This window comes from Apteryx mantelli, chromosome 14 (genome assembly GCF_036417845.1).
Source record: "Apteryx mantelli isolate bAptMan1 chromosome 14, bAptMan1.hap1, whole genome shotgun sequence".
Taxonomy (NCBI): domain Eukaryota; kingdom Metazoa; phylum Chordata; class Aves; order Apterygiformes; family Apterygidae; genus Apteryx; species Apteryx mantelli.
In genome coordinates this window covers 6,016,971-6,036,360 of record NC_089991.1, presented here as the reverse complement: position 1 = coordinate 6,036,360, position 19,390 = coordinate 6,016,971, and the positions used below count along the sequence as shown (strand labels likewise).

At 40.9% G+C, this 19,390-nt stretch overlaps 1 protein-coding gene across 1 annotated transcript in view; it reads left to right on the top strand.

Annotated features, from left to right (window-relative positions):
* Window positions 1-12,981, top strand: part of RASGEF1C (RasGEF domain family member 1C) — a 76,487-nt gene extending 63,506 nt beyond the window's left edge. The window contains exons 7-13 of the mRNA XM_067304741.1: window positions 1,964-2,059; window positions 2,927-3,029; window positions 3,130-3,209; window positions 4,097-4,192; window positions 9,266-9,361; window positions 10,768-10,891; window positions 12,905-12,981. Coding sequence (XP_067160842.1) covers window positions 1,964-2,059; window positions 2,927-3,029; window positions 3,130-3,209; window positions 4,097-4,192; window positions 9,266-9,361; window positions 10,768-10,891; window positions 12,905-12,981 — 672 coding nt within the window. The remainder of the gene's footprint in view (window positions 1-1,963; window positions 2,060-2,926; window positions 3,030-3,129; window positions 3,210-4,096; window positions 4,193-9,265; window positions 9,362-10,767; window positions 10,892-12,904) is intronic.
* The last annotated feature ends 6,409 nt before the right edge of the window (window positions 12,982-19,390 follow it).

Here is a 19,390-nt window from a genome sequence, read left to right as displayed (position 1 = left end):
AATGAGTACCACACTTGTGACTTCATTGGAGTCCTTAATAACAGGGAAAAGAGCAGAGGCAAGAGCAAGGGATGCATCACTGTATTGCCTTTGAAGTCGAAGGCAATATCTTCCCCCTAATAAGGACCTACGTAGTAAAGCAAAAACTACGACAAGGCATGGCATGACTCAGTTATTGGGGCTAAAGTCAGCAAGGCTGATGAAAGTAGAGGTAGTCTGGAGCTTTTCTCTCCCTTCTGCCAGGCTGTTGGGGAGTCCCAGCAATGACTGAGAAGAACCTCTGCACTACGGTGTGTTATGCTGAGAGATCACGTGGGACCTGGCAGAGCAGCACAAACCTTCCCAGCCCTTACGCAGAGTGACCGGTCATGCCCTGACCCGCGGAGATTACTGTTGCCATTTATAAAGCTTAAACTTTAAAAAGCAGTCAGGTTCAACTTTAAATGGGCACATTCTTCACAAGTTTTGTGGCATTAGCTGTGGTTTCTATGCCCTGGCAGAGGACAGCAGTGTTATGATGGAAATACTGTGTTCAGAGCAAAGTCTAAGTTTCGTGTAGTTTTTTTGCTGTAACAGGGAATGAGAAGTATCACAGAGAGCAAGAAAAGCAATGGCTGTTGATAGGCTGGGGATGGTTTGGGTTTCTTTTGCTTGGTTTGATATTCATGTATTACTTGCTGATAGTTACTTTTGAGATGCTTTCAAAATGCATTTTTCCTATTGAATATGTAATTTAGTCTTAAAGTAGCTAGGAATTTTAGGCTTGTTAAGACTTTCCTCATGATTTCTGTGATTTCTGTTTCTGAACACCTGTCTACAGAATCATAGATGAATATATTTTTTTCAGTTACTTTGGGAATCATATTAGTCCACATTCCTTAAAGGCTTTTAGGTATTTAACTTATGTAATACGGGCATTCTTATTGCCATTAATGAATCTGTGTTCACGCACTGTGATTTTCTTCTTAGTGGCACATATTTATGGCAGCTCTGGGAAATGCTCATCTTAATAAAAGAAAAATTCAGTATTCTCTGATACCCTCTAGTGGATGTTAATGAATGTTTAAATAAATCACGTGAAATCTAGAGAACAGTGAGTCCTAGGACTTTCTCAGAATTTAGGTCTGGGAAAGGAACTCGAATTCTCATGATCCTGAGCAACATCTTTAGGCTGTGTGAACTGCCATACCTCCACTGAAGTCAAATTATCTGTTGAAGTCAAAGGAACTGGAAGAGTTCAGCCAAATATCTGCTCCCACAGCCTGTGTCAGTTGTGGGAATTTATATATAATTCTGTATAGAAAGTGGAGAATGCACTTCTTATAATGGCCCTTTCTGACGAAGTTTCTCACGCGCGTAAGTGGCTGTTTCCAGAGCAGCCGGCAAGACAGAGCCGTCAGCAGAGAGCGAATTATCCTGAATGCTCAAGAGAACAAGGGAAATAATTTTTTCCCACAAAGAAGCAATTATAACTGTCTCTTGCTCTCCTCCTGTTCACCTCACTAAATTATGGACTCTCCCCTCCAGAAAGGGGCTGCGGGTGATTGTATTTACTAACATGAAGAAGGTCCTGGAATGGAAGGTTCCAGGTGAACGTGTTGCGGAAGATTGTGCTTGTCCTATTTAATTTTTCTGCATATTGTTGTTGCTCTGTGGATCCTGCAGTGCCTGTTAATATCCCACTGAGCAAGGATCAGTGCGCAGTGCATTGGTGAACACTTGCTGCAGGCAAAACGGGGCTGTTTTCCATCTGCTGACATGAATTGCATAGTGACATACTCAGCTAGAGCCATCCACCAGCCACCCACCTGCCCACTGACTTTCTGAACTCTGCCCTTAATGCACCATCCTCCAAGTGCGTCAGAGAGATGTGACAAAGTGATTACCATTGCGTAGCATGTATCGTAGCACTCAGACAGCTAACTGCAAGTTAAATGTCTCTCTGTCCTTTTTCCTCCCCCAGACTTGTTTCAGTGAACAGAAGAAGACAAGTAACCTTGAGGCCTATGTGAAATGGTTCAATAGACTCTGCTATCTTGTAGCAACAGAAATTTGCATGGTAAGTAAAATGTATGTGGCCGTGTTTTACCACATGCTTGAAGTGCCAGTTGGAGATGGTATGTTAATAAGCAAACCTGGGGATTATTTCTTATAACCTAGCCAAGCATCAGGCAGTAAGTTTTAGTAATATCTCACTCGCAGAAGCAACCTGATAAATGATAAGCATATTGCGAAACAGAGCTGGCGACACGCAGGGGATACATGGTTCTCTTGATGTAGTAGGAGCACAGTGTGGACTAATGAACCCTGCAGGGAAAAATAGAGGAAAAAAAGCCTTGAATTAGCCCGTGTGAGTTCTACTGGAAAAGATTCTAGTGGAGCAATATTTGTTATCTGTCCGCCTAAAGCTTTGCTCTGCAGGTGAATTTCCATTGCATGGCTCTTTGTCCTGTTGTCTGTTCCTGTAGTTGTGACTAGGGGTTTTTTAACTTGGTAATGGTTTTAGTTGTTTCTTTTTTTTTTAACTTGACCCCATCAAAATGAACTGAATGTTTTCTCCTTTGAAAAGGATGTGCAAGGGAGAAATAGTAATGGGATGAGCAGCCCAGATTGCCTATGGCTCAAAAGCATTGCTATTTGGAGAACTTCTTTGGAAAGGTGGGGTGTTCCAGCACAGTGAACATGTGGTTTGAAAATGCAAACTACCACTTGGCCTGACCTTCTTCTTAAAAGGCCCAGAACAGCAGAAGGGGTTTAATGCAGTGAAACAAAGTCTTCCTGGGACAAAGAAGCTGCTGTTATATGGGCAGGAAATCCTGCCCTTAGGAAAGTCCATGGTGATGAGCCCACTTGTGTGGAACAAATACTGGAGATGCCCTCCAATTCTGCATATTCTTGTTACAGCTTTTTTTTTTTTAATTTGCAGCCTGCAAAAAAGAAACAGCGAGCACAAGTCATAGAGTTCTTCATCGACGTCGCCCGAGAGTGTTTTAACATAGGGAATTTTAATTCGCTGATGGCAATCATTTGTAAGTACTGCTTCTCAACAGAGTTCTCCATCGTCTATCGTGGATGAAAAGGGAAAATCTGAATTGCACCCACTGTCCTTTTTCTTCTTCCTTCCTATAGCTGGAATGAACATGAGTCCAGTTTCCAGGCTAAAGAAGACTTGGTCAAAAGTGAAAACAGCCAAATTTTTCATTCTCGAGGTAAAAAACAAACAAACAAACAACTTTTTTTGTTGTTTGTGAATTTTCACATTGCTATGCAGGTATGAGATGCTTGTAGACATGTTTCACAGGCAGAGGGCCAGATTCTGGCTGCCGGTGCCTAGCGGGTAGTGTGGAAAGCTGCTGATATGCAGAGGGGAATCGGAGCACTGAAACATATAGCAAAAAAAAAAAGTGATAAACAGTTCAGAAACTAAAAGAAAATGAGGAATGGCTTGGAGAGGACAGGTCAGAAACAGGTGTATTCTACACAAAATATATTATGAAGGGCACATTCACAGCACTGATTCTGCCTTGTAATATGCTATCTTTGGCCATGGACGCAATGGTGAGTGTAAAGCTCCCAAGCTTTACCTGGGACATAGAACAAGATCAAAAGGGATGCGTGACTTTGGGAGTTTGTTAGCTACGTGGAAGTACAGCTATGCAGTACTGCTAGTGACTGACCCTCCTTCCCCCTGGAATTTGGCTTGCTATCAGCAGAGGTTAGGGGGCACATTTTTGCACCACCTATTCAAAGAATTGGATCCGGTTGGTTGGGTTTTGTTATTGAGAGAACCAGGATTTGGCATATATAAAATGTGCAGTCCTCCTGTAATCCAAGTAAGTCACCTCATTCTACAAATAAATTGTTCTCCAAATAAAAGCTCAGTCATTTATTAATATAAAATCAAAGGTACGAACAAACACAGCCTGTGCCTCTAGAGCTTTCATTGTATCTGTGGATCACACGTCTGGTTTTTGCATGTGGTGGTTTTCCAAAGATGCAGGCTAGGCTCTGTTAGGGTTTGGAAAGCTATGGGTAAAGCTGTCTTTGGAGCACACAGTTCACTTTCTAACCGAAGTGTCTTCTTTTGTGGATCTAGCACCAGATGGACCCTACTGGTAACTTCTATAACTACAGGACAGCACTGCGGGGGGCTGCTCACAGATCCCTCACTGCCCACAGCAACAGGGAGAAGGTAGGTGTGACCCCAGCTCCTGGGCCTCCCAACGGATGGGGAGGGGAGCATCACTGCTGGGGTCAACAACTGAAGCACTTGATGCGAGTGCTTTGCATGAACAGCTCTCCTGCTTCCCCGGGGCCAAGGCTAGTGCACTGCTGAATTGGATCAGAAATGTCAGTCTGCGGCCAAGGGGAGTCTGAAATGGATCACAGAGCTTTTGTGGGCTTGCTCCTCAGATGCTGGGGAGTGAGGCAGGGGGACACACAGCAGGGAGGACTTCTTTGGTGCAAGCATCCCTTGAAAATTCACTTTGTCTAGATTGATGAACCAAACAGCTTCCAGGTGGAAGATGTATTCCAGACTAAAATGACTTTTATTTTGGTATGGAGCATCAACCCGGCAGGCCCGGGTGGAAGGGCGATTTTGTTACAACTGTGCCAGCCAGCGTCTCTGTGCAGACAAGTCCGTATTGTGTAGTGTGTGATTTGAGATAGGGAGCAAAGGGTGCAGCACTCGGAGATGATGGGGTGGTTCTCCACTTATGTTAGGGAAAGATGACTTACCGCAAGTCACACCAACAAGTTTAGTCTGACCCCATTGCAGCAGATCTGGGTGAAATTCTGCCCTTATGAATTTTCATTTCCTTTGGTTGTTGCCATCTTGCTGAGCAAGAATTGAAGTGTTCTATCAGTGTTTATGGCAGATATGTATCTTTCTGAGATGTCTCTGATATGGGAATAGATCAGATTGATCAGATTTTGGTGCAGGATCTTGCATTGTTTGTGCCCTGGTGTGTTTCTTGTTCATTTTCTTTTTTATTTCTCTATTTGGTTCTCTTTTTTCTTTTATGAGATTAAGTTTGTTTTTAACATTGTAATTGCATGTAGCTGTAAATGGGCAACCTCTGCACAGAACAAAACTAAGGAAAAGTAGATACTGCATCCACAAGCATAATACAGAATTGAATGTTCATTTGCTAGAAGAGGCAGCCCAGATGCTGATCTCATACTACTGTAAATTTGATGTAAATCTGCTGAAGTGAATGAAAACTCACAGCATTACAGCAAAACAAGATCAGAATCTGGTCACGGGCTGACTCAGCTCTGATGGGAGTGCACAGAGTTGTTCTGAAAAACACTTTTCTAGGCAAAGAGGAGATGATGGTTTGGATGTTTATGAGCAGCAGAGAAATTCTTTTAACTCTCGCATGCTGCAGCTAGGACTTGTCATTCTGAGATGCTTCTGCAATCTAGTTCTTCTGTGACAATCTCATATTTGAGCCAGCTGCTTTATTGTTTGATTTAATTTCCTGTGGAAGTTAGCAATCTCTGTCATTTCTCTACCCCAGCTAGTTAAGACTAAGGGCAAAGAGGTTACTAGATTGAAAGGAATCTATTTTACATTAAAAAGCCCATGCTCTGTTTCCTTTGTGTACATAACATATTAGCTTAAGAAAATGTTCAAACGTATGACTTAGTAGCTAATCATGCTGGGTATATTACAGTGCCAGATACAGCAGAACCTGTAATTTGTGCTTTAGGAATTAAGAAATTTTGTTGCTTATTATAAGCAAGATTCCTACTTGTTTATTTTACTGGAATGAATAAAATTGTAAGAACATGACCACTTTTTTGATCTAAAATGTTACCTTGTTTCGTGACAAGCTATGAGCAAAGCTTACCTTTTGAAGCAAAATATTTATTTTCAAATTGGGTCAGGCTTATAACAGTTTGAGATCCCAACCTCCTCCACCCCCTTCTCGACAAGTGGCCACCACAAAGCACACATGGAGGCTGCGGGGCCCTGTCCACCCGCTGGAGAAGGAAGGAGCTCTGGAAGGAGCGCTCGTCACAGACCGACAGATTGCGCCATGGCTTATGTCTTGCAGGAAGACAAACTGCTTTTAGCTTGGAGGAGCTAATATTTAACTGGCAACTTCACCAGAAACGTTACTTCCTTTTTTCCTTAGGGCTGCTACCTTGGCTGCTGAGTTTTGTACAGCACTTAAACAGAGGCACAGCTTGGGGGCTAAATGACATCCTCAGGGAGAGACGGGATGAACCAGCCGCACTTGGGCACCACCACAATCCAGCCTTTCTGCCTGTGTGTAAACGGCACAACTAGGATATTTGTATTTGTTCACGAGCAGGCTTCTAGGAAGGCATTGCCATGCAGCTCTCCAAGCTGCGAGACTGCAATACAGCGGCAGAAATAAAGCTACCATAGTGCAGAGTGAGAGAACTGGTAAAGAAAAAGGGTTGTTTCATGCAGAATTCAGAGGAGTGTATTTGGCAGGAATTAAGGCTGCCTTTATCTATGCGGGCAGCTGACCTGTGTCATCCCCCAAATTAAGTCATTCCACTGGGAAACACTGCACTGTGCTAATGCCGTTTCTCTGAATGGCTTTGAAATGTTGGGAGCGTGTACAGTGCGGTACTGTGTGTTGTTGCTGTCTGACGCCATGGAGAAGAACATGCCTGATCTCATTAGCTTCCTTCGTTCTGCAGGAGGCAGTTGTCCTCCAGCGTGCGGGTGAGTTGGGTGGTTCAGGGTGGGCAATCAAAAGGGAGTGAAATATGAGTTTCTGGCATTAGCCCAGATTTTATGCTAGCAAAGTGCCTGGATTAAAGCCAGCATTAAAGTGCAGCTATATCCACTTTTGTTGCCTTTACTACAGAAATTTGGGAAACAAAACAGGCAGAGTGACATACTTTTATTGGGGAGATAAATGATGACCCAAAGACAGAAATCCTATGGAAATATGTGCAGAGAATTGGTGTCCTAGGGGATGTCTTTGCTGCCTTTTGGATGCGGATGAGAACAAGCTCTACCCATGTTCTGAGCTGACTGGTGGCTTTGTAGCTCTATTAACATGGCATGGAGCCCACATTAATATACCTTCCCTCTCAGCAAGGCTTTTAGTTTATGTTTAGTACCACTAATTATGGTGACCTAGCTCCCAGGCAGCGTGGAGCAGGGCAGAACAAGCTCACATGGACCTGCACAAAAACATTAGGCAGAACCTGGCAGCAATTCCTAGCTGGTGATCAGTATCTGGCTCCAGCTCTCTGTGAATATCTTTCCACTTTGTAAGACCGCTGCCATAATGGTTACTGGGTATCAGCATTTTTGGTAGAAAACAAACCATATACTGAATTGCATTCTTTACCTCAGGTTGATTCATCTAGTTTGGATGATATAAAAATGAGCCCTGAAACACATTTGGCTCAGCTCGTGACTAGAAATCACCCCACCTGACTCTGATAGGAGGGCCCAGCACTTTGTGGGGTTAGGTCCAAAATACTGAGTTTGCTTTGTCCCCATTTCTTTATTATATCAGTGTGGTGTACCAGGATAATGCCAGTAGCTCCTGGAGTGTCAGTCCAGCCTTTTATGGCTGTTGTACTGACATCAGAGAGTTTGTCTATAGCTGTCCCATAAAAAAGCCAGCAGAAATGCAAATCTTTAGCAGTTCCCTACGTGTAGTATTTTAGCTGAAGGAGAAATTGGCTTCCATTTTCACAGCAAAAGCAGGCAGCGGCTTGACGAGGCCTTCCCTCAATCAGTGTTTTAGCATGTGTGAGTTGCTTGCACTCGCTGTTGCAACATGAAGGCCACAGACTGAAAAATAGCAGCTGCCGCCCTGTTCTAGGTCCATTTCAGATACCGTTTCAGCTGATGTTCAGCATGAGATGGAATAACTGTAGGACATTAAGTACTTAACTGAACGATTGCTTTGTTGTCAGCAGCTCCCTTGGCCAGCCTTGCATGCCGTGAAGGCACTTGAACTGTGGTGCACACTTAACAAGCTACAGTTCAGTTAATTTACAGTAGGCCAGCGGAAACATTTGGAAACTCTGCAACATGATGTGCTTTCCTATCCGTTCATGGTGATTATGTCTGTGCTTACTGGCTTAAAAGACAGAGATGGCTGCTGCAGGAAAATGCTCACAGATCTGGGTGCTCAAACCCTCCATGCAGCCTTTTTCTATCACAGTGCTGCTGCAGAGGAGTCGTGAAGACTCAGATCTGAACATCGGGTCCCAGAACCCTTACTGGAGGTCAGCGTTGTCATGGCTTGGTCCTTCACGTTCTCACAACTCAGAGCTGTGTCACGAGAGGGCTCGGAGGAAGTCTGCTGTGCCCTGGCACTCTGCTGAACTGCTGGGGATGCACTTCAGGAGCGCGGCCACTACTTTCTGCTGTAGCACATCTGGCATCGAATTTATGCCTGCTGCAATTCCATTAATTTCAAGAGTTTTACCTTAGCGCTGAAGTAGACGTTTTCTATAGCAAATCAAGATCTGACTCTGATAGGTTAAAGAGAAGGATCAATAAAATATGCCAGTTTGCCCCGGATGATGCCCAGGGCTTATTTTCAGATCTCTCTGCCTACTGTTGGCACTCTCCTTTCAATAAACTGTGTATTTTCAACCCTACCCTCTACAGGTTAATTTGGAGAAGCAGGTTGTACTAAACAGCTGCTACAAAGGCAGTTTCATGCCTCAAGAGAAAGCCATGAATGGAGCTGTTGAAAATGCAACTGTTCCTGGTGATAAACTGTGTCTGTAGATAAGTCCTTGGCCACCAAATTTTATTATTCCATCTTTCCTTGTTCTGGGACAATAGTGGTCACCTAACTGTATCTGTGCTAAGTATTTCCTCCCTTGCTGTTCTTTGGTTCCCAAATGTTTTTAAATTGCTTGATTTGTCTATTCAACGTCTTTACTGATAAAGACCCCAACAGAGAGAGGAAAGGTCTGCAGTTTAATTTTGTTCTTTCTATGCTCAGTGATACTACTGATATACTGAGAGTTAAGAAACTGGGTTACTAGTATTTTCTTAGTCATCTTACCTGCCATTGTGCTCAGAGCCTATTTATTCCAGAGTACAGTCATCTCCTGATTGCTGAAGGTGTCTCTGTACCCTGCTGCCCTTTTGCTTGCCTATCACTATACTGCTTTTTAAGTGCACAGCACACTGAAAAGTTAATGTTTCTTTTTTCTCTTCTCTCCTGATTGAGTTCTTCTTTCATGCAGAGAAAATACTGAGCTGGAAAGATAATAGTTATGCCATTTCTCTTTACAGATTGTGATCCCCTTCTTCAGCCTATTGATCAAAGACATTTATTTTTTGAATGAAGGATGTGCTAATCGCCTTCCAAATGGACATGTCAACTTTGAAGTAAGATCTGAAAAATGTTTTTATCTATCCCATTCTGACAGCACTATCTAAGACCACTTGCCTGTAATTTCAGTGCAGACCGGCAAAGACCGGATATGTCAAAACAGGCAGTCTTGAGTGACTGTGCTTGAAGGTTAAACCAATCCTAGAATGTCTTAAAAAAAAGTATATTTTATATAAACATTACAAGCAGATCAAAAACCAAACTGAGGGGTTTTCAAATGTTGAGTGAATGGCAGATCCTAACTTGCTTCATGTGGGTTGGCTGATAGAAATGTAGTGTCAGCAGTATAAATGATTATACATAATGGCTTGGAGGAGGAAATGACTTCTTCAGAAAACAAGAAAAACTATGTTTTCCCTATATACACAAATAAACAAGTCAATATAAAATGCTTTATACTTTAGCTGCATTTTTAGCCCTTTCTCATTTTTTATAAAGACAAAAATTAGTTGCAGTCATTAGAGAAATTTAGAATATGAGCTGATTTTATATACAGAACACAGAATCACGGTGTTCATGGGGTAAAAGTCATGCTGTTGGTGTAAGGATCAGTGTGTTATTTCCTGCCTGTAAGTTTTACATGAAAGAATTTCCATTAACTCCCCTAGAAGGACTTATATCCTCCCTGCAGGCATGGCACTAGGTAGTATTAGTCACGTATCCTGCATAATCCCAGTTCTGTGCCGGAGAGGATGGGTTTACTCTAGTGCTACTTGTTGCTAACTGCAATGTGCAGGCACCCAGACTTTTTATATTGTGTTGTGCATTGCAATTGCTACTTTCTTGTATTTCTGTGGAAGGACAGAGATGAGGGACTTCCAAAAGAACTGCCCAGTGTCAATGAGAAAACAGTTTTTCAGCTCTCAGATTTTTTGTAAATTACTTCTTCAGTGTGTCTTTTGTTGGTTACATTAAACTTCTCCTTTAGTTATTGGCATTGTGAGATAGTGAGTAATGCATAGGATATTGAGCTCGGCATCCCCTTAAATTATATCAGAACACTTCTGCCATGCGTGTTTTCTGTTTGAAGGCAAGGAGCGGCAAGGAGTTGGATTCAATCTGCTTTATGTATTTATATTAAATTCTGCTCCTTCCTGTTCCATCAAAGTTTATGCCCTCTGCTCTCAAGTACGTATGTGTAACCCATAACTTGTTCATGGATGCATTTTTTTTTCAAGTACAAACTGAGACTGCCTGTAAGAAGAAATGCAGCACACCCTTTCCTGCCTCTTTCTCTTGTAAATGAACTAGGAAAAGGCACCCATCTAAAACTATACAAGGTTGCTTTTCCCTAATATCCCTGTAGCTGGCATTAGGGATCCTGGATCCTGATCTGCTCAGATGCAGCTGTTTTAGTGACATGATCTCACTGTAACTTGATGGAATGGTTTTATGTTTACAGAAATTTCTGGAACTGGCTAAGCAAGTAGGAGAATTTATAACCTGGAAGCAAGTGGAATGTCCCTTTGAACAGGACCCTAATATCATCCACTACTTGCATACTGCTCCCATTTTTACTGAGGATGGTAAGACCCTGTACAAACTCTAATCACTGAAAATAGGTCTCTTCATCGCTACTCATTAACACCCTGATCCATGCTCTGGTGATCTCTGTCACTGACCAGTCTAAGTTCATCTGTAGCTTTCCTGTCTCGCAGCTTGTTTGTCCTCACTCTATCCATATGCAAATACTACCTTCTGGCTCATGAAGCTGCTGGCTGGTTGCTTTTTTCTTGTCCGTAACTTCTCTGTGAGGCACTGTCTAGTAAGTTGCTGTGATGGCCCTATTTTTGTAGTCACGGAAAGAGGCCACACACAACCATGTCATGGACTGCTATGGATGTCACTTGTCCTCTAGCCAAACTCATTCTGTGATTGATGGAGCCAGGCCTAATCTCTTCTGCAAACCAACACTGTCATCTCTTCAACCAACAGAGCTTAGGGCAGGGGTAGTAGCTGACCTCCTTCACAGCAGCAAAGAAATGTTATCTACAGAAAATAATTTTTAAGAAAAACCTTTTCTAGTAATTAATTTAAACTGTAGCTAATGAAAGCCCTGTTTTGAAATCATTTCTCTGATTGTCTTTTTATTATCTGTCCTGTTTTCTGTTTCAGTTTAATAGCCAGCATGTCAGACTGCATCATTTCATATGGGCAGATATCAGTTGCCTCTTGGTATATCATGTCACACACAGAAATTGTCTAAAGCTATGTTCCCATAAGCTAAACTGGTGTTGGATTTATTTTTCCTTTTGATTCTATAGGCAGTTTTCTGTACTCGTTCAAGTTAATCAGACCAGACAGTTTTTATTTCATAGACTACTTCAGAAGACAACATGCGGTCTCAAAAATCCTGCCTAAATCCCAAGAGAAATGACTGCCAAAATGGAATAATTAATGTGATTGAAGTACTATATATTGAAAGGAGACAGGCAGGGCATTTGTTCTGTATTTAGGCTCTTGAAGAGCAGACAGTGAAAGTCAGGGGTATCTCAGAAGTAGTGTTCACAGTTTCTCTCCCCCACATGCTGCACCATATTCATACTGCTTTCATGAGACGCCCTCTGCAGAAATCACAACTCTCCTGGTAGCCAGAGGGAAGAGCAGTTCAGGAAGATCTGCCCTGAATAAAAAATGAGAGAACATACTAAAGAGAGATGCAGCACTGTTATGCAAAATACAGCTGTACTGTGCTAGTCACAATGTGGAGGAATAGCAGGCCAACTCTTAAATATAAAAATGCTCTTGAATTATAGCACTGATTTGAATACTGAGTACTGATTCTAGCATTAAAGAATAAAGCATAACTAAATAATCAAATGAGGAAATGTGTGTGAACACAAATCACCACCTGCTTTTAAAAAGTCTGTAAAGACAGTGAGATGTTAATGCACTTCCAGCTTATGCAGAGGAGACTCTACAGCCTAGACAGATTTTGGCATCGTAAAATGCAGCATACAGTGCAAAGTTTTTCAAGGAAGAAAAAAAAAACTATTTTCTACTCCTGTGTTCCTGTTCTGGCTTCTGTAACTCATTCTTATCTTGAGGGGTGGTTTGTATCCTTTTAAGATACCGTGTCCCTTAATGCCTTGGAAAGATTGCTGAGGAAGATTAAATTGTGTTAAGCGACAGGAAGATTCTTAATGTAAAAGAGTTTGTTTAGCTGTCAGTCCTCTCTCTCTCTTTTTTTTTATGTTCTGATAACACCCTTGGTAGCAGTATTGTGATGGAATAAATAGGTGCAGATCTCTATTCAAAATCAGAGACCATTTAACTGTTTAATATTGTTGTAACAAATTCATACTAACATCTTCAACTCTGGGCTCGTTTACTGTTCCATCAGGATTAGCATAACAGATTTCCAAAGGCAGAAATGTTTTGAACATGAGTGTCCTACTCACTACCAGCTACCTGATGGACCATGAAGTTTTAAAAAGTTCAATTTCTTGTGTGGTACAGTAGCAAGAACAGACAAAATGCATAGGACCTACAAGACACCACAGAGATATGCTGAAATAACACATCTTCATCTTTTCCAGGTTTGTACCTGGCTTCCTATGAAAGTGAAAGTCCAGAAAACCAAACTGAAAAAGACAGGTGGAAATCCTTAAGGTAACCACTCATTTTATCAGCTCGCTTCTAAAGTACCGCCAAAGTGCTGCACTGATGGTCAGGGAATCTCTTAACTGGGCCTGAAGCTTGTAAAGTGCTGGCACTTAAAATGTGACCTCTGATGGAGGTCTTTTCAATTTGTAACTAATTTACAGAGCTGGGGCTGCACTAATAAAATCTAATCTTCATCTCAAATTATCCACCATTTAAAGAAACCCCTACACTAGTGCATTTTTACAATTCTTTACCCATGCAAAAGAAGCCTGGTGTAGATGAAAAATGTCCAAGGTTAATTGGATCTTCCCACAGTTTACATGTCTTTATAAGGGTACCATAAAGATGTTTGGTGTAAAAGAAAATCCAAAGAGAGTCAAAAATAAAAGCAGTGGTTTAAAAAAAAAAACTTTTACAGTTGCTTTCTTATCATTGTTCTTATGTTTTAAATTTGCAGATCCACTATTTTAGGAAAGACTTGAAGACTAAGAGGTTATTGCAGTAGGTCAAGGAAAAAAATCCGTAAACATTTTGCACTACTGATTCCAAAGATGCCTGTTTGGGATTTAGACAATTTGTTTTGTTTGGGTTTTTGTTGGTTTTTTGACTGCCTAACATGACGGATGAACTGGATTCATCCACTGAAATCAACAGAACTGTGTGCACAATGATGCTTTTCTAACTAGGAGACAGAGGAAGGACAGACTATTTGTGGCTGTGCCCGAACTGCATCAGGATCACTGTAACGCTTGCCTCTGAAGGAAAACATAAGAAAACCAGGAGCATGGAGAACAATGGTACTGCAAAAAAGAATGAAAAAGTATTAAAAAAAAAAGAAAGCAAAAAATATACATGCTTATTTTAGAAGCAGGTGCTTCAGATCTCTTTAAACCCTCTGAGGATTATAAAATTAAATCAGACAAAGCAGCAATCTGGTTAATTGCTGTATGAAGAAAGAAGGACTTAATCTTACATCAGCAGTCCCCCAGCCTTGTTGAACAATGCACTGACTGCAACAAGTATAAGCTTCCAGCGGATGAAACTCATATCACTCGCTCATATATATGTATATATATAAATATAAATATATACACACATCACATAAAGATCTCATCAGCATGGGAGAGTCGTACAAATCCCATGAATTTTTACAGAGAACAATTTGAAGTTTGATTAGTGCTTAGTTCTTCTTCCCACCACTGTTGTTGCTTTTCTTACTGTGAATCTTGGCAGATTTGAGGAGGGCATAGAGTGCAGATGGTATTGCTTAAAGACCCCCCTACCACATCTGAAGCTGAAGAAGAAAATGGCTCCAGACTCAGCTCACTTCTAGTTAATGTATGTAGTGTATTCCCTAATTTGGTTGATACTGAGATATGTGTTCTTTAGAGGGCTTTATCACACTCAAAGAAAAAGAAATTGCATTATCATGTAAAAAAAATCTATCAGGTTCCAGTTAATACAGTCCTGTTTATTTTGCAACATGATGCTAGAGAATAGGAAGGGGGAGATAATAGCTCTAAGTTTGGGAACTATATGGTATGGTTTAAAAAAGACAAAGGGTATCATTCTAGAAACCAATGCACTAAGCTAAAGAATTTGTCATTCATGAGCAGATAACCATTTTTTTTCTTTCTTATTTTTAGTGTCTAAACCATATTCACCACTTCTTTACAGATAATATGAAGTAGGAACTATGTCTGTGTTTATACTTGTACAATGGTCGTGGTGCTATCTTAACACATATATTAAATTACAATGGACTATGTGGATATTAGATTCAAAACTAAGCCCTAACAGTAGACTAATTGTTTGTATGTGGAAGGACTGCTCCCACCTGCCCTAGAAAAGACCACCAAAAGCTTAAGTGAAACCTAATGCCACGTGAAACTAAACTCAGCATTTTATTAATGACTTGATGCTGGCCTTTCAGATGTTCCAGTCTTTCTCTGTCTACAATAGAAGACACAGCCCTTTCTTTGAAATCATTAATAGCTTTATTTCAATAGAGAGTAAGTCCAAATGGCTGTAGTGTTTTGAAAAGTGAAGCTAATCACAAAACTTAGCTGTGTTGGCCTATGCGTTCAGCCAGAAACTGGGACTATTCCTTCCCACTGCCAGACCTTACAACAGTTTTCTGTGCCTGAGTGAGTTGTTGAAATGTGTGGCATTAGCGAGCTAGTGTTTGAGGACAACTCAGACTATTGAGGTGATCCAGGGTACAGCTGCCTGAGACATGCTCTGTGTGAAATACTAAAGCTTGGTAGTGTCTGTAATGCAGTTCTTCTGTTGCGTTTTGATCTGTGAAGGCCTGTGCAGTCTGGATCATGGCCACCAGGAATATGCTGCTCTTGTACTTGTCAGTTCTGCCATTTGAGATGAGCAGGACCACTTCTAGATGTGCATGCATAGGGGCTTGAGGCAGAGCTTCCATTCTCCTTTTCATATAAGTCTATCAGAGCATGAGTTCCAGCCAGGGGAACATAAAAATGTCATCCATTTACTCAAGCCTGTGTATGGAAGAACGAAGTGTAAGGATGGTGTTGATAAGCTGCTTGTTAATTTTTGTACATGAGCTATACAGAGAAAGGTACACACACAGCCATTCCTTTAAGCAGAACCATTTCCAAAATGATGCCATTAAAAGCTTGTTAAATTCCAACCAAATCCAGAGCAATAACTATAAACATATCTATAACAATGCTAAGGCTTATGTGTGTCATTTTTTTGTGGTCTAAATGGTCATTTTTTCTTAATGTCTACATCTTTTTAACTGGCACAATGTGACTTCATGGAGGAAATGGTTTTTTATTTATCTGAAATCCAATGTAGGTAGATGGGCCCTTTCTTAAAAACTGCTTTTTGAAATGCAAATCCTCACTCCTTTTTTAATGAGCCAAAGGAGGCTGGGACAGCTGAGACTGGAACACTCGGAACATGAATTCAAATGTGATTTCCCATGAAAATACTTTACATTCTTTGGCACCTTCCATGAATTCAGACAATTTTATTAGTATGATTTAAATTAGATCTCATAAAGTTTGTCACTGCTGCAAACTGAACCACTTTCATACTCCAAAACTCTCAAACCTCAGTGCTTAAAATGGGAGCATAAAGGTCAGATTTACAGAGGTATTAAGGGCATAGTGAGACTTTCAAAAGCACCAAATTATCTTTAAGCCTTTATGTAGTTACACATTTAAACAGACTTTTTTCAGAGGTGCTGAACACCCTTACCTCTCAATGAATACCGAGGCAATCATTGTTTTATAGAGATACGTGGCATACAGATCCTTAGTATTTGATTTTCAGAGATGATGACTGCACCTTGCAAGATGACTTGGAGATGAGTGCACAAAACAGCTTAAAGTGAGAAGACAGGGCCTTCTAAAATTGGGCTTTAGGAATCGTGGCTTGTCTTTACATAATTCAGTGGCCAAAATCCCATTGATTTAAATAGAAACAAGGTCAAGCCTTAAATCACAGCTGTCAGTTTCATTTGTAATTCCTATCTGGCCTAACTAGAGAGGACAACTCCAGAAGACAGGAGAGTGGTTAGAGCCTTTCTTCACTGGCAGGTTTAACAAAGTGAGAATACAACTGAAAATAAAGGATGACAATTTGGGGAATGGATTTCTTCCAACAGTCTTGTGTTAACATTACACAAGATACAAAATGAGAAAAAAACCTCCAATAATTAACTTTTCTTTTGCTAGTAACATGAAAAGAACTCTTACCATGTATAAAAGAAAGCAGTATCACTTAACACCAAGCTCTAGCCACTGTAAGCCATGTAGTCATTAGACTAACATCTAGACAGCTTACTGATGGTAATGTCATGGCTTTCTAACTCCACTGTTTTCAGTGGATTTGCCTCCTTGACAACTGCTTGAGCTAATGCTACACAGAGAACAGAGCGAAACTAGAGCTATAGTTCTGTAGTGTAGTATCAAAACCCTAAGCTAGTAAAATGTGAATATATAATACGGAGCCTTTCAGCTGCATTAACGTAACTTCTGTGCACATGGCAATATTTAAGAGAAAACCAAATACCACTTCTTCTGCACCTCCTCTAGTGTGATTAGAGGAGTTGCAAAAACCATGCTTTTTTATTTCTTGAGGATGCCATTCTGCAGCATGGGGCTGGATCCAAAGCCCAGTGAAAAATAATGATGAAACTCTTGTGCCTTCAGCTTGGGTTGAAGTCAGTAGATGAACTTGCTCAATGCCTTTCAAAAGGTGCATAATCTGAAAACCATGCTCTCAATTTTACATCAGCATCAGTCGCATGAGCTAATTAAAGGTGGATGGATGGTTAAGCATAGGTCTGCCAGGTGTGGCTTGACTGACTGCAGGCCGACCTCCAGATCAGATTTCTTTTCATACTGGCAAAAACCCTTGAAGTGAGTCTAGCACACAAGAACCCCATGTACCCGAGTACACTGCGATTAGCATATCATTATCCCTCTCTTAGGCAAGTGACACACTAGTGTCATACAGCTGGCTGGGAGCTCCCCGCATGGATAGAGAACATGCAGACCTGGGGGAGAACCGCACTCTCGACCACTTCTGAGACTGCGCTGTAACAAAGCGTGGACACAGCTGCTACGGCACTTCAAACAACTTAAACGTTCAGATATTCTTCTCATCTTGAAAATATTTTATTATGTGATCAGTAGTGATAAGATAGTCACCCACTTAAAATCAAGCCTGTCCATTACTGATACCCTGGTTACTTTATCATGTTTTCTTGCAATGGTTTATACGCCTTTTATTAAAGCACGTGAGAACTGGTTTGCACATGCCTGTAAATCCAGTTTAGAACAGAGCTCAGATTACTGAATATGTAATTGCAGTTGTCAAAAAGAATATCTGTTAGTAGAAAAGATATGGTTAGGCATATCAGTGTAAAAATATTACACAGTTAATATTATCTGGCCTAACAATGACTGGGTTCCACGGAGAGAGAGAGACTAATCTGAAGTACAGAGACATGCTAGAGGAAAGACTCCAATTGGTTTTGACAGGCTTTGGAGCAGTCCAGCAACTAGTAACTGCAGAACAGTTTAAAGTTATTCATAGGGATTAAATTACATTGGCAACTGGTATAGTCCTTGGCCTTTCTTTTGAGCCAGGTGCAACTCTCAGATAGGCAGGTGCACTTCATAGGGTGAAAATTCAGCCTTGGCAAACGTTTTCTTTAACATTGTTGAAATTTCAGCAGCAAACTGAAAGACTGCATTTGGTCCTGTGAATTAAATCATGTGTCTGAGAGCAGAATTTGACCTTCAAAAGGTTTAAGAATTTTTTTTCTCTTTTTAGACTGGTAGAAATTAGCCTTACTGTCTCAGGAGTGTCCTTCATTGGAAATTAAACTCCTCTTGATTTCGAACTGATGAGTTCCATTGTAATCACAGAATGGAATTAGGAGGTGACAAGGAAACATGGAAGAGGCTCAATTGGGGGCCAAAAACTTTCTTTTCTTCTGTCCTTTTTAGGGTTATCTGTTGAGTGAAATTACCTCAGTAGTTGATGCAGAATGTGAATGGGTAACAACACAGACCTATCTGGTGTCTGTATGGCAGCATTTATAATAACATGGTGATACAGAGGAGATTAGACAATCCTGCACAAACCTGACATGCAAATTCCTATCTGAGCCTGGTCCCTTAGGTTGCCTAAGCTAGGACACATCCCTTTTGAAAGGCAGGAAGTTCCTGGAAGCTCACCTGAGGCAAAGTGTGCTTCCTCCTCCATCCAGCAGAATAATTATGAGAAAATTCTTTGAACTAAAAGGGGTTCTTCTAGAGGAATGGAAACAGTGGAGACTTTTTTACTTAGTTGACAGAGATTGGAAGATCTAAGCAGCAAGGAAAAATAAGTACTTAAAAAAATATGGAAAATATCTTGATGGTTGTTAACTTTCCTATTTCACTGCATGGCAGCAGAATGGAAGAAGATACCTGTGCATATGCTATTGCCATTAATATCAATGGCAGCTAGGCAGACCAAGCCAGGAGAGAATACAGTGAAATATTGATGCAGAAAGCTGTATCAATACTTTTGCTTTAGTGTTGTTTAGTGTAGAGAGCCAGTCCCCACGCCGAGCAGATGAGCCAGTAAGCAGGTTACCTTTTTTTTTTTAATGGAACCAATCTGGAGGCTAATCCATTTTGCATTTCTTTCTTACTATTCTTCTAAAAATAGAGCTCTTATCTATTTTCAGATATGCAGAAATACTGAATACAATAAGTTCATGCTTGTATAATGCATCACATCTTGCATTTTTATTTATTATGCAAGATATATATTAAAAGCTAATAGCTTGTATGATTCATGCACTCTACACAAGTGCAAGACACTGAAACTCAGGCTATAACCTCAGTTACTGAAAAAAGCTGAGGATGAGTAACTCCTGT